Source organism: Daktulosphaira vitifoliae, unplaced genomic scaffold (genome assembly GCF_025091365.1).
Source record: "Daktulosphaira vitifoliae isolate Bord-2020 unplaced genomic scaffold, ASM2509136v1 Scaffold_1, whole genome shotgun sequence".
NCBI lineage: Eukaryota > Metazoa > Arthropoda > Insecta > Hemiptera > Phylloxeridae > Daktulosphaira > Daktulosphaira vitifoliae.
The window spans coordinates 21,041,287-21,055,584 of NW_026099572.1; the positions used below are offsets into that span (position 1 = coordinate 21,041,287).

General features: G+C 24.5%; 3 protein-coding genes across 7 annotated transcripts in view; 1 reads left to right on the forward strand and 2 right to left on the reverse strand.

Annotated features, from left to right (window-relative positions):
- Positions 1 to 390: 390 nt before the first annotated feature.
- Positions 391 to 14,298, reverse strand: part of LOC126893531 (trans-1,2-dihydrobenzene-1,2-diol dehydrogenase-like) — a 17,423-nt gene continuing 3,515 nt past the window's right edge. Inside the window, exons 1-8 of one of the 4 annotated variants that reach the window (XM_050663841.1) lie at positions 12,566 to 12,584; positions 8,887 to 8,954; positions 6,719 to 6,967; positions 6,520 to 6,650; positions 5,962 to 6,122; positions 1,511 to 1,760; positions 791 to 941; positions 391 to 728 (exon numbers count right to left, since the gene is read on the reverse strand). In XM_050663841.1, coding sequence (XP_050519798.1) covers positions 619 to 728; positions 791 to 941; positions 1,511 to 1,760; positions 5,962 to 6,122; positions 6,520 to 6,650; positions 6,719 to 6,920 — 1,005 coding nt within the window. In that variant the 5' untranslated portion in view covers positions 6,921 to 6,967; positions 8,887 to 8,954; positions 12,566 to 12,584 and the 3' untranslated portion in view covers positions 391 to 618. Of the gene's footprint in view, positions 729 to 790; positions 942 to 1,510; positions 1,761 to 5,961; positions 6,123 to 6,519; positions 6,651 to 6,718; positions 6,968 to 8,886; positions 8,955 to 12,565; positions 12,627 to 14,298 lie in introns of those variants that run through there. The other 3 variants (XM_050663838.1, XM_050663839.1, XM_050663840.1) reach the window with 3 other exon arrangements.
- LOC126893530 (uncharacterized) overlaps positions 8,857 to 14,298 on the forward strand; it is a 7,247-nt gene continuing 1,805 nt past the window's right edge. Inside the window, exons 1-2 of one of the 2 annotated variants that reach the window (XM_050663836.1) lie at positions 8,857 to 8,995; positions 9,503 to 10,955. In XM_050663836.1, coding sequence (XP_050519793.1) covers positions 9,513 to 10,574 — 1,062 coding nt within the window. In that variant the 5' untranslated portion in view covers positions 8,857 to 8,995; positions 9,503 to 9,512 and the 3' untranslated portion in view covers positions 10,575 to 10,955. Of the gene's footprint in view, positions 8,996 to 9,502; positions 10,956 to 14,298 lie in introns of those variants that run through there. The other variant, XM_050663837.1, reaches the window with a different exon arrangement.
- On the reverse strand, positions 12,997 to 14,275 carry LOC126893537 (uncharacterized). The gene is made up of 3 exons (XM_050663848.1): positions 13,920 to 14,275; positions 13,587 to 13,846; positions 12,997 to 13,463 (listed from the first exon to the last, which is right to left on the reverse strand). Exons 1-3 carry the CDS (start codon positions 14,036 to 14,038, stop codon positions 13,123 to 13,125), a joined length of 720 nt encoding a protein of 239 aa, XP_050519805.1. The 5' UTR covers positions 14,039 to 14,275; the 3' UTR covers positions 12,997 to 13,122.

Genomic DNA, 14,298 nt, shown 5'->3' on the forward strand with positions numbered 1-14,298 from the left:
CAATATCAAAATACTGCAATGATAACATATGAACTGTAGCTTACAACTAGATAGCAGCATAAGTTCTATTAATTCAAAACAAAAAAATACTACTCTAGAATCAACTCTCAGATTTCAGCAATTAATTAAAATTTGATACACTTTTTCTCATACATCTAAATTAAAAAACCAACTTAAAAGTATAATGAAATAAAAAAAGTTAAAGAATTTTTTTTATTTGAACTAACTTGATAAAGGAGATTAGTGTTACTGTTTAAAACCAGAAATGTGTACAAATTAAAAACATAAGAAATGGTGGAATTTTAGAACTCTAATGGTAAAAAAATAGTAATAAAAATGCTTTGGAATAGAATTAATTTATTTATAATAATAATTATGTATTAGGTATATTTAATAATGATATTAAAGGTACATTTAATATTAATTTTAATTATTTAATTTATAAATGACAAATAATCTATTACATAAATAACATTCTAGACTAAATTTAGGAATATTATTTAATAAACAATTTCATAGCAATTGATATATTTTTTAGAGTAAATATTTTTAATTAAATTCGAGTAACTTCAAATATTATTTAATATCATTGTTTTTGAGTAAAAAATTCGTTTATATTTAAATTGTATCTTCATCAAAATGAACACCAATTTGTACTCTAATTGTATCCATTAATTCCTGAACAACACAACTACTGTTGAGATCGAGAAACGGTGATTCTATTAAGCCTGTTAATTAAAATTATAATTTAAAATTAATAAACAGAGCTAACAAAAAAAATTAGAATAACCTTTTTTTAAACACTGTCTTGCATGTTCTGCTTCGTATCTCAGTTGAACACTATTTTCATATATTGTGGGTTCCTTTGTTTTTGGCAATTCAAAAATGTGGTCGACACCATTAATTGTCACTTTTGTAGATGTGTGAAAGAAATGGTGGATCTAAAACACGAAAATTAATATCCCCGATATTTAATCTTATTGAAGATAGTCGTTTTATTAATTTAAAACTGAAATTTATATTTCCTAACTTAAAAAAATTACATTCACTTTTGTTTAAAATTTAAGAATTTTAGAAAAATATAAATATTAAATCGTATACAGTGAGTCTTGTAAATATTTGGCCATTATCTAGAAAAAATAATTTACTTCTCGAATTTCTATAAACTTTAAGAAATGTTAAATCATTTGCTAATGGTGTTGACTAGTGATGGACATTTTAAGCTATGGAATAGTATTCGTTAGTTTTCTAAAACTATTCAAATAGACTATCGAATAGTTTTAAAAATTATTTAGAGCATAATTTTTATATGATATATTTACATGTTATTATTTTATATAAGCATAAAAATGTGCTTCATACATCAAAGAAAATGTTTTATATTTATATAGCCTCCTTAGTGTTTGATCATACTTAAACCAATATTGATTTTGCGTTTCATATATGAATTATCCGCCATCTTTGAATTATTTTTTAATGCATACTTATTAAATTAATTACATAAGTTTACCTTTATATAACCTTTATCTCCATAAATATAAGCAGAATTATCTTGAATCATTCTTGTATCTGTTGATATAGTTGCTAATTTTCCGTTTGAATATCTCAGGATTGCTATTACGGCTTCGTCGATTCCATATTGATTTAAAATGCCTTCGCTAAAAATTGAAATTGGTTTTTCGGGACCATATATCATATTGACCAAATGAAGAGGATAAACTCCAAGGTCTAATATAGATCCACCTCCTACCTCTTTTTTCCTAAATCAAATAAGACATTAAACCAAATAAATCAACTATTAATGGTATTGTTTATTAAAAACAAAAGAATTATGTAAAAAATAACAATTAATGAAATACCATATAATTATAAGCTTTAATTAATACGTTAAATATAAATACACTTTGTTATAAGTTTACTCAGTATACAAGATAATCGATACTAGTAAGATACTCATTTTCTCAAAAACTATTGAGAATTTTTAATTTTCATAATGAGAAAAAATATCAGGTTCATAAAATTCTATAATAATAGGTAATTAAATCATTATTTTAATTAGTCCCCACGAGGATAAAAATCCTTATTTATAATTTTCTTAAACAGAAACCCCTATTTTTAACACGCTTCTATTAGTTTCACGTGTATGTTTGTTTGTTGTTTGTTGTTTGTTTGTAAGTTTGTAACTCCACGCGGCACGTGTTATTATGTCGCGTATCCCGTCGTGTATGTCCTTGAGACTATACTGTTGTAATGCATTCGCCCCACCCCGCTCACCACTCGTAGACAACAATATTTTCTAACCCGTAGACGCGCGCGTGTCATCAATTATGTATATATATAACGACTCGTGCCACCTTTATCAGCCGTCGCCCTATTATGAGTATTTGACTGACCAACACCTCGCGTTATACGCCGCTGTGCAAAGTCCAGCAAGCGCNTTTTACAAATTGTTATAAAATTTGGATGTCAAGTAAAAATTTAACATTGATTTGTTTTATAATACTGGTGGCAGCAATAATCTATTTCTATTATTATAATAATCTATTATTAGTAACAATGTATTGGTGGTATCTCTTATATAGATAACTGACATGGAAAATTTTTCTTGATAACTATCATAATAAATTATGATATTATAATATCATAAAATATATACATTTCTGGGCTATCATATCAGTTATTGCTGTCATAGTGGTATCAATAATACCGGTTGCCATGACATCAGTATTATAAAACCACCAAATCAATGATGGATTTTTACTCATAATAGTAATTGTTTTTGAACCTAACTCCTTACTAAAAGGTTGGTCAGAGTGACAAATAAAAAAAAAAATACATATATTATAACATTAACATTACTAGACAATGATATATTTGGTTTTCTATCAATTGTAATTACTGGTTCTAATAACTCTTTTGATACTGAAACCATTGACTGATCCGCCTCGTATTCTTGAAGTCTATTGGCTGTAGTCTTGACAAACGCGACCAATCCCTCAAGCTGAACACTTAATGCATCAGAATAATCTGACATTCATCAAGATCAATTAAGGTGTTCATACGCATCATCTTCAACCAAAAAGGCCCTCCACAGTTGTTCAATGCTGTCACCTAAGACTATAAATTAATGTGCCATATCCTGTCCGCGATAGCTCCTTGGGTAGCGGTATGCATAGCCTGAATTGGGCTCGCATGATCAGCACACTTCACTTTTATCTGATCCGTAATCGGGATTATAATCTGTAGATGCCACAAAGGCGTCTTAAATGACTGGATTATCGCTCAAAATAACTAATTTTTTTTTTCAATCAAATAACGTATGTAATTGTAAATGACCAGTTCAATTAAACACTAATAAAAGAAACCACCCATCAACGACCGTAATTACTTTAAGAAACAAATTACTAATAATTAATTCAATAAATAATTAAATAATATTTTTCTTAACAATGAAAATTGTCGCACAATTCATCCAACACATTGAAAAAAAAAATGTTTAATTATTTTTTTTCTGCGTATCACACAGTGCTAATAATTTTGCTAATATTCAAAGAAAATAATAAAATAGTTTTAATTAAAGAAAAAAAAAAATGTAATTAATAAAAATGCCACAAGCGTATAATCCATTAATGCACATGCGCGATCATCTCTCAAACTGTAACTTAATTATAAAAAACAAATAAAAATAAGTAAAAAACATAATGTATAAGGTCAATTATTACAAACAATAAGAACAATAAAAACAAGTTTCCTTACTTACTGAACACCTTATATATTATTTGATATTAGGCCAAAAACGGTTGATGATAAACTTGTAAACATTTTTTGGATTCAAATTAGTGATAGGCATTTTCGAATATTTTAAACTATCGAATAGTTTATTTTTAGCATAAACTATGGAACAGTTTTAAAAACTATTCGAATGGGCTACCGAATGGTTTAAAAAAATATTCGATTAGTTCTACCTAAAATTTTTATTAAGTACACTTAATAAAAATCTTAATTATTATAAGAAGATAATTTTTATTTAAAACCAAAACACTAAAATTATAAAATTATTATTAAAAAAAAAAAAACAAATGCAACCATTTAATATGATCATTTTATAATGATAAAATATTGTAAGAAAAGAAAATTATTTTTTCATAATAAAAAGTAGTTTGAAAATATTTGATTATCGTTATGAAATTTAGGTATAATATACAATTTTTTGATATTAATATCATTATCTGATTTGGTGATATACCATAATCTGATTTTTACAACAAAGGCCAACAAAAAAATGGTCAAAACATTTAAGTATTAAATTTAATTTTTAAATATTATTTTTTTTTTCGATATAATATTATTGAAATTAGGTACAATATCGATATCCAAAAATATATCGTTGAAGAACTCTAGAATTTATTCAATGTCATCCTATCCATACAGCGTTAGATTAAGTTCAAAGATCAAATGTGTCAACATCAACAACCAATTAATTAATATTCAAAAATATAAAATTGAGGCATACATTATTTCAATCAAAAATAGTAACACGACATTTGTTCATCGCTAGACACACTACCGACAGTCATTTTACTGCCACAATTATTTCTGTGTTCAACCGGTACATGCTATCAATATCGATTGATGCGAAAAAGCCTGCTGTTTTGAACAATAACGACAGGCCAAAAATTAAAAAAATTCAGTACTTTCTGAGAAAATGAGTGTCCTAACAGATTTTGATCACTATGTATAAGTGTTTTATCTAAATTAGTAAACTATGCTACACAAATGTCGCACAGAAAAAATATTTTAATGTATTCAACAAATTGAATTAATCTAATAAATTGTAGCCAAATAATTGAAATATTATATATCAAAAGAAGAATATATTTTATCAGTATATATACAGAGTGATTTTTTTATCATAATCCACTCAATTACTTGCAGAATAATAATAATTTAAACATTTTTTTTTTTTTTATTAGCTTTAGTTACACATTATTCTTGAATTTTTAACTATGTAATACTTTTTAACTTCATCCCTTATGCATTGGTCAACTTTGTTTTTTTAAATGGTAACACATATTTTTAATTTAATAAAATGTTTGAGTTTTTAATTTAATAGTAAATGACATTTAAATTTTTAATATAACTGTATTAACTTATTAGATATAAACATTTAAAGTTTCAAAATTTTGAGTTAATATACATGTATAATACACATGGGATTGTAAATACATGTAGATAATTGGATTTTTATAACATTGCTGTCTCAGTCACGGATTGTTTATTATCAATTATGATTATCAATAGATATACTTTCTGTATTGTCTGTTAGTGTGTTTATAAACTCATAACAATGTGCCTTACTACAATTGATAATAACAATGCTGTGTACCTGCTAATATCGATGTCATAAAAAATCAATTAGCTACCTGTATTTGTAATCCCTTGTGTATTATACCTATATATTAACTCAAAAATTTGAAACTTTAAATGATTATATCTAATAAACGAATTAAGTTATATTAAAAATTCAAATGCCATTTACTATTAAATTAAAAACTCAAACATTTTATTAAATTAAAAATATGTGTTACCATTTAAAAAAACAAAGTTGACCCCCNTGTTACCATTAAAAAAAACAAAGTTGACCCCCTTCCAAGGCATAATGGATGAACTTAAAAAGTATTACATAGTTAATAATTCAAGAATAATGTGTAACTAAAGATAATAATAAAAAAAAATGTTTAAATTATTATTATTCTGCAAGTAATTGAGTGGGTTATGATAAAAAAATCACCCTGTATATATAAAAAAAAATCCCTTAGAGGACGATTGTTCCGTTACTTTGGGTCACGGCACCCCGTGTAACACTAAAGCGAGTTATTTTAATGTAATATTCATAAGGTTAAAATAATTTCTATTCCATCAAATTCATAATGTATAAATAATAATATATGTGAAAATTACATAATTCGTTCGACACCATTTATTGGAACTCCAAAATTAGCTCTTACATTCAGAACATTTCCTATAGTTCCTTTTTGTATTTCATCAAAAACTCTTTCGTAAGCTGGTGTAAAATAACTCCACATAGCTTCCATTAAAAACAAGTTTTTTTGTTTGGATATCTAAATCAAAATGTAAATATACTATGTTAATCAATAGTGTTTAATTTTATTAATTTAGGTAAAAAAGAATATAGCTTAAATATTCTTTTTGACTATAAAATATTCTAATGCGTTTTTTGAATATTATTTTTTTATTGATTATTACTCACAAAACGCAAATTCTTTAGATAATATGAAGCAATTGTTCAAACTTAGAATCGATGTCATTTTTGAGTAACAGAGTGTATACATATTAACAGTTATAATACTTATAACTTCAAAAAATTTAATTTAAAAAAAAAATACATTTTTAATTTTAAATAATATTAGCCGCTAGTGATAAATTCTTATTATATTTATAATTATTGATAATTGATAGTTATTATTTTATTTATCTTAATCATAATTCCGTAATTACCTCAATCAATTCTTTTAATTGTTTTATATTGATACAAAAGGGTTTTTCGCACAATACATGTTTACCATGTTCTAACATTAATTTAGTGAGTGAGTAGTGTTGATGATTAAGTGCACCAATATAAACTATTTCTGTTAAGACATGATAATTAAACAATAATTTCTGAATTTATCGATTAAAATTTATAAGATGTACTTACCAACTCCAGGATCTTTAGCTAATAATTCATACGAATCATAATGAACAAGAATTTCATGTTTTTCAGCAAATGCTTTTGCTCTTTGTTTGTCTTTAGCAGCTACTGCTAAAACTTTATGATCTTCAACGGGTAAAGTATTCAACGCCAAAACGAAATCATTAGATATTTTTGAAGCACTAAGAATTCCCCATTTCGTTGCCATTCTAGTATTTTGTTTGTTTATCAGATTTATATTTGAAACCTCATAAACTAAATAAAGTAATTAATATAATGATGAGCTAAATATAAAATATAATAATATATGAAATAAATATAAATGTATCTAATTAACTTATCATAAACCACTAATTAATAAAGAAATAGAATAATATTGATAATATTTTTATTGGTATATTTTAGTTCGATGTTTAAAGAAGAGCTACATATAAAATACAAAAACATTTTAAACATTTTTTTGAGATAAGTTGAAATAAACATGTTTTACCAAAAATGTTTTTTTAATTAATATTTTACAAACATATTATGTTAATTAAATTTTATTATTTCTTTTTAATCGAGTATCTTTTAAGTTAGTTCAAATAAAACAATATACATTGTGAAAACTTATTAACGTTTGTGTTTCTGAATATTGTTATAATTTTCTTTTAATGTACAATTGTATGATTTTTTTTTTTTCATAGAGACTGTGTTAAAGTAGAAAACACTGTTTGTATGTTGTNTGTATGATTTTTTTTTTTCAATAGAGACTGTGTTAAAGTAGAAAACACTGTTTGTATGTTGTTAAAAAAAAATTGAGATATGTTTGTACAAGAAATGGTGGTAAAGCTATTTAAAAAAACCCAGCACAGTGATGACGTGTATAGTTGGGACAAGTATATATGATATCTGATAGTATTAAAATCACTTTCATAAAACACTTCGATACAAATCTGTAGATTTTTAGAAAGAGTCGTTAAATTCTCCAAAAAGGAACATCAACTCCTATTTTCTTAATTATGTCCTCATTACAAGTTATACGATTTATATGTATAATACATTAATGATAACATACTATAAGTTTGAAATTTTGTATGAAATTGATATTTAATATTTAATATTGTAATTATTAAACTGGCTAATAAAATAAAAAATGATCTAATTAAAAAAATGACTAATCAATAACAACTTTTAACTTATAATTTCGAAAATTATAACTAAAAAAATTATTAAGTACAATTTTTAGCTTTGATCCGAATCTGAGAATATATTAATTTTACTATATTTTTTTTAAATATCTGTCGGCCTTTTTTCACAACTCTTACCGGATTGATTTCTTTCAACGATACATCAAAATATCACAAATAATAATAAAGATATTGCCCTCAAAAATTGAAAACATTTCCTTTTTTCCTTGTAAATAAGGAAAATATTCAAAACAATTACAATATTCAAAATCAGTAAATTTTGGACATTTTAAAATTTTTTTCTTAAAATTCATAATTTTTTGAAAAACGAACGAATTGAAATAATTTTTTTTATATAAATACCTAAGATATTTTTTTTTCTTTTGGTATAAATATTTCGAAATTTAATTCTTTAGCTGCCCAAAATTGGGCTTCAAAGTTAATACTTTTGGATTTAAAGTTAATATTTTCAACTTAAATTAATGTGAAAATGGCTATCGTAATTTTTTTTAAAAAAAGGCTATTATTTTTATATAATAACCTAAGGTATTTTTGTTTTTTTGTTGCTATAAATATTTCTAAATTTGAATCTTTAAATGCCCACAAGGTATTTATTACGTATACGAAATAGAACTATAAAAAGAAAATATATTTACATAACATTACAATAAAGTGAAAAAAATGTTGTATATTATAGAGTATTATTGTTTTTTGTTGAATATTTAAATAATTTTTAATTAAATAACTAAAAAAGTTAGCCATCAGAATACCTATAAATAAATATTTGGATAATATAATAACCAAGGTTAATTTATTTAACTTGATAATAACAATTAATAATTGTTAAATTATTATGATAATAAAATGATTCACATTACTGTATCAGTGTGACCACAGGCGCAGTTATATCAGAAATTACAATATTGTCTTAATGCTGTACTGACGGCACCAACGACAAAAAGCCGTTATCAAATTCAATTTTATAGTTATAAAATTTAGATTTACCACAAAACTTGATATTCTTATTGTGATTTCAGCTTGTTAATGTTTTCTGAATACCTTATATGCAATCGCTGTTTGAATCCAAAAAGAATTTAAATTTGAATACATTTTAGTAAGTAGTATTTGATTATTTTAGCATAAAAGATTTTTATCAAGAAGTTTAATACCTAGTAATTTAACTTTTATTTATAACTCGGAACTATTAGATTATCACCAATTTTTATGAAAGTATTTCAGATCATTTTAAGGAATTTTTACTGGGTGGAACTATTTATTGTGATGTATAAATGAAATTTTGACAAACTATGCACTAGAAAAATACAAATAAATATGCCAAAGTTACAAATTCCTAGCCCTAATTATGTATGCTATTGTATTTGATATTCTTGAAAAAAGTGTGTTCTTAAAAGAAACCAAATAAAAAATTCTCAGTATTATTTTTATTTTTTGATTAATTAAACAAAATTAATAGTTTATATAAATATTGATAAGTATTATGAAAAATTTAACATAGAGGTGTAATTCATAAATGCCTATAATGTTATTAAAAATTTTATATTTATAAATAATTTAGTATTGTTAGTTGTATTCATATAAATATATATATTTTATTTTTCAGAATTTTTAATATGGCACCAAAATTGACTGTGGCATCTAAGCGTAGACCTGTTCAATCACATTCTAATATTTACATTAAAAAAATGAATCATTATATGCTTGTAAATTCACGTTTACGTAAACGTATAATCCAATATTCTAACCTAAATAAACAGTTATCTGGTACTAGAAACAGTTTATTGTTACAAAATATGGCATTAGAAAAAGAATTGAATTCTGTGAGAAACTCTAATGTAACTTTGACTGCTTTATATCAAATGGTTTGTAAAAAACTACATGAACTAGAACAAAACTTAAAAAATTGTCTGCCAGCAATAGTTACTTTATCGCAATATTTTCCAAGTATGATGCAAACTGTTCATGAATTAGTAAAAATTGAAAATCAACCAATCAATGGCAATACCAAAGAATCTCAAACTAAAACGGTACGACCTATTATGAGAGGAAACACTATTAATAATCCTATTGCATCAAATAATAAATTAAGTATGTCCCCAATTATTGAAAGTCCCAATTCTGAACAAACACCAAAACGTCTTAAAAGATCAATTAGTTTTAGAAATTCACCTCAGCATAAACTTAGTATTGAACCATATGTGCGTTTAAAAGATGTTGCTCAATTATTAAAAAATTCCAAATCTGTTGATAATGAAAGAAAACCAAAACAATCTATTATACCAAATGATGGATCTATTTGGTTAAATAATCAAGAGAGCCCAAATTTATTTGAAAATTCTAAATGTTCAGAAAATTGTGATAATTCAACTCCAAAAGTAAACAATTCATTTGATGATAAATTCACTGTAACTGCATCAGTATCTAACACTAGTAGCAACTTTTGTCACTCTATATTAATTAGTGAAAATGAAAATAGTCATGATAATGAACAGCTTTCTGAATCTTGTATTCTAAGAAACATAACTTATCGAAAAAGACAAAACAGAAGATCTAGTGAGACAAGTAATAATTCTAGTGTAAATGATTCAATAACTATTCATAGGACAAGAAGATCAGCAACAAGTAAGGTAAATTACAAAGAACCTTCACTTGGAAAAAAACTTAGAAGAAATTGATTTAAATGAAATTTATTGTAATTAATAACTAAACTTTCTTGTAAAAAAGGATACTTAAACATTAAATAGTGATAAATTGTTTAAATGATTAGTAATTTTACAAAAAATAATGTGGAATTTTATGTCTTTTCGTAAAAAAAAACTGATTTATAAATAACTGTCTATATTTTATTTTTAAATTTTATTTATATGAGATATCATTTTATGTTTATATTATAATAAAATATTAATTTTGATTGTAACCTTCATTTTTTTAAAATCTTTGTCATATTTTTGATGATATAAAATAACATTATTAATCTCTGTATAATTGTAAAATAATTTTGCGAATGACTTATATTTATACCTAAAATTTTTGTGTGCATTCATTAAATGTTATTTATTACAGATTAAAATTCGTCATAAAATAGAATAAAAAAATGATATATTTTACAAGGAAACAAAATAGAGTTAAGTTCATATAAATATAGACTAAAGATCATTAATAATATTAAGGTTATATAATGAAGTTATTGTCCAATTAAATTTTTTATAATTTATGGATTTCTTTAATTTTTTTTGTAATCTCAAATTATTTTTCTATTAATTATATATTTAATAATATATAAATATAGAAAATTATACATATAATTTTATTGGATAGTTCCTTTTATCTTGTTTTCTATTTGTAATAATTTATCATAAATTAACCTTTGGTATATGGTATACAAGTAAAAATAACAGTTTTCAAGAAAGGCAAACTAATAATTATTGTATAATGTAACATTGAAATAATTTCACTACCAAAAGTCTATTTTGTTAAACTTAATAATATAAGATGTGTTTTTCTACTTAATTACTGAAAACCTTTAAATAACTTAAATTTCTAAGAGAGTTACCCCTCTTCAATGTTCAACTAAATAAAAATTTTGAGTAAAAAATTAGGTCGCAATTTTTATTTTTATATTAGTTTTGCCATTGAAAAATCTTGGATACGCTACAGCTTAAAATCATATTTTATATTGTTTTTTGTTATAATTTTTAACATTTAATTTGTAATATCTTATAAACCAGTTTGTTTTTTATTATTGAAATTTGTTTATAATAAAATACCTTAATATGCCTTTCAAATTTTTAGGATTTTTTAAAAAAAATTATTTCTTGCCAAAAAAAAAAAAGAAATTATAATTAAGAGAGAGACAATTGGTACAATTTGGAAAGGTGGCTTCAACCTTTTTGTTATAAACATCTCCCTTCTAAAATAAGAAAATTACATAGTAATTTTTTTAAAGGGGAAGAAATTAAGGTATTTCTTCCAAACATTTTGTTCCTCAATAAAAAATATTAAATATGTTCCTAAATACAATCACAAAAAATGATCTTTATTATTAATATAAATTTATAATTATCTCAATTTTAACGAAATCCTCTTGTTGAACTCACAAAAAGGGAGTTCAATAGTAAAGAGCTAGGAGCAAAGACATGTAAATTTATATAATACTATAAAAAAGCTTGTATTACGTTTTGTTAAAAATTTTCTTTTTATTATTTAATTTTAGGGTTTGTTCTTTGGTCTAGTACTGGTTCATGGGTGATTTCCCCCACGACAAAAATAATTACTAAGATACAGATATTTTCATTTGGAAAGGAAGTAACAATTTTTTTATGTATATTAACCCCCAAGTTGAAAACCTAATTACGCCAATATCTCAAATCTTGTCTAGGTGAATCAATTATTACTTTTAAATAAGTATACGTTCCAATACACTTAGATATCTGTTTAGTTAAGGTAAATGATATTTTAATTAGTGCGATTCAATTAGTTTGAATTTTAAAGAAAACTATGTAGATACTGTTGACACCTTTCATCAATTTTTTATTGAAAGTAATAGACTTTAATTTGGTATAATTTAATTTGAATAAATTAAAGGAATTGTAAGCGACGTAATGTTATGATAATGATATAGATAATATGTTATGTGGTATCTATGATTCACAGTTTAACAACTCACCAAAGATTGGACCAAGAATCCACCTTGACAACACTACACCACAGAATAGATTAAACCAGAATGGACACTGATAAAAAAATTACACGTATTCTTATGAGAGTACGGTAATTTTGAGCTTATGTCGCTCAGTGTTACCATAAAAACAATAAAATAAAAAATTGTATGTATATAATTCATTGTACTGTACAATAATTGTACATCGGCGGTTGATTTGAACTCTAAATGTATTATTTACATGCTAATTATTTTAGAAAATTTGCATAGTAAATATTTTGGATTTATTTTATTATTATTTCTAAACATATAACACCATTTTAAAACTTTCAATTAATGTTTTCATTATGTGTAATTAGTTTGTTTAATATATTTTTTATTTTATGTATATTTAATAAAGACTTATTTAAAAAAAAAAAAATTATTCAATATCCACATAATATTAAATTTATTTAAAACATATATTACAATAATTTACAAATATCATATACATTAATAAATAATTTATAGATGAGTTAAAATAGACAATTTCCTATTTTAATATTTTATATATTAAGAGCTAATTATTTGATTTCATTTGAATACCTATATCCTTTTGGTTTTCGATTTTTGTTTTCAATTTGTGATTTCACCAATAGACATATAGTTGGTGAGCAGTATTTTTCACAGACTTTCAGACAGGTCATGATGGAATAATCTTCAGCTAGTTCAGGATTACAACTTATTACTGACTCCAGTTCTTTTCTTCTTTTTGTTTCTGCGAAGAGCTCTTTCCTAAGTGACATTTTCCGTGGAGTTAGATCTGTTAGAGATGATGGAGTTTGACAATGGGTAGAACTCATTTCTACTGATGTCGAAGTGGATACATCCGACACAGATATCGTTGAATAGGCAGAGGATGTATCTAAAATAAAAATTAAATAGATATTGTAATAAAAAATTAAATAGTATTATAATATAATAATCAGTCTAATTAAGTATTTATAAATTATTTTAGAAATAGCTAAAGTTATAAGTAAAAACATACCAGGTGTTGAACATGATGGCAAGCACTCCACTGTTTCATTATCATTATCAGCAATAGTTTTAACAGCCTGTTCCTCTTTGTTTAATAGTGCATCTTCAAATAACGTTGGAATAGCATCAGGTCTAAGACGGTTCTGTTTTTCATTTCGAAACATACAGTTTTCAAAATGCAATGAACACAACCGATAATTTTTGTTCAAAACTGCTGCATCAATTCCTTTGAGATGGGACAATCCACATTTGTCAATCCAAACTTCACACCTATACAATAAATAATAATTTAATATTTCAATTAATTGAAATATATTTTATAAATGCTAAACAAATTACTTACCTAGAAGGATCCTTAGGAAAAGAAAAATGACTTACTAATGCCGGATCTACTTCTAAACTTTTGCAGTTTTTTATTGAACATTTAAGTATTTTTCGTTTTGCAGTTAAAAAGTAGTCCATTGCAATTGAAAAATTAAAACTACAGCAAGTGATAATCACTAGTCAAAATATAATAGCAAAACTCACAACAACGGTGAACGGAACACAACACACATGAAGCGCAGACAAACCACAATTCACGAATGATCAGTGCGTCGCTACAGATTTATGACATGTGTAGGCGGTTTGTTTACCAATAAACCATGTTTATAAACATTGTGTTTACAAACAAACCATTAATAATGGTGTTGAACAATGTGACCGTATGTAAAGAAAAAAGG

Bases quoted from the DNA above. Each gene is read 5' to 3' on its own strand.
- LOC126893537 (XM_050663848.1), bottom strand. From the start codon at position 14,038: ATGGACTACTTTTTAACTGCAAAACGAAAAATACTTAAATGTTCAATA. The intron at 13,847-13,919 runs GTAAGTAATTTG...TTTATTGTATAG, and splicing joins TTTCCTAAGGATCCTTCTAG to GTGTGAAGTTTGGATTGACA. The intron at 13,464-13,586 runs GTATGTTTTTAC...TTTTTATTTTAG, and splicing joins GCCATCATGTTCAACACCTG to ATACATCCTCTGCCTATTCA.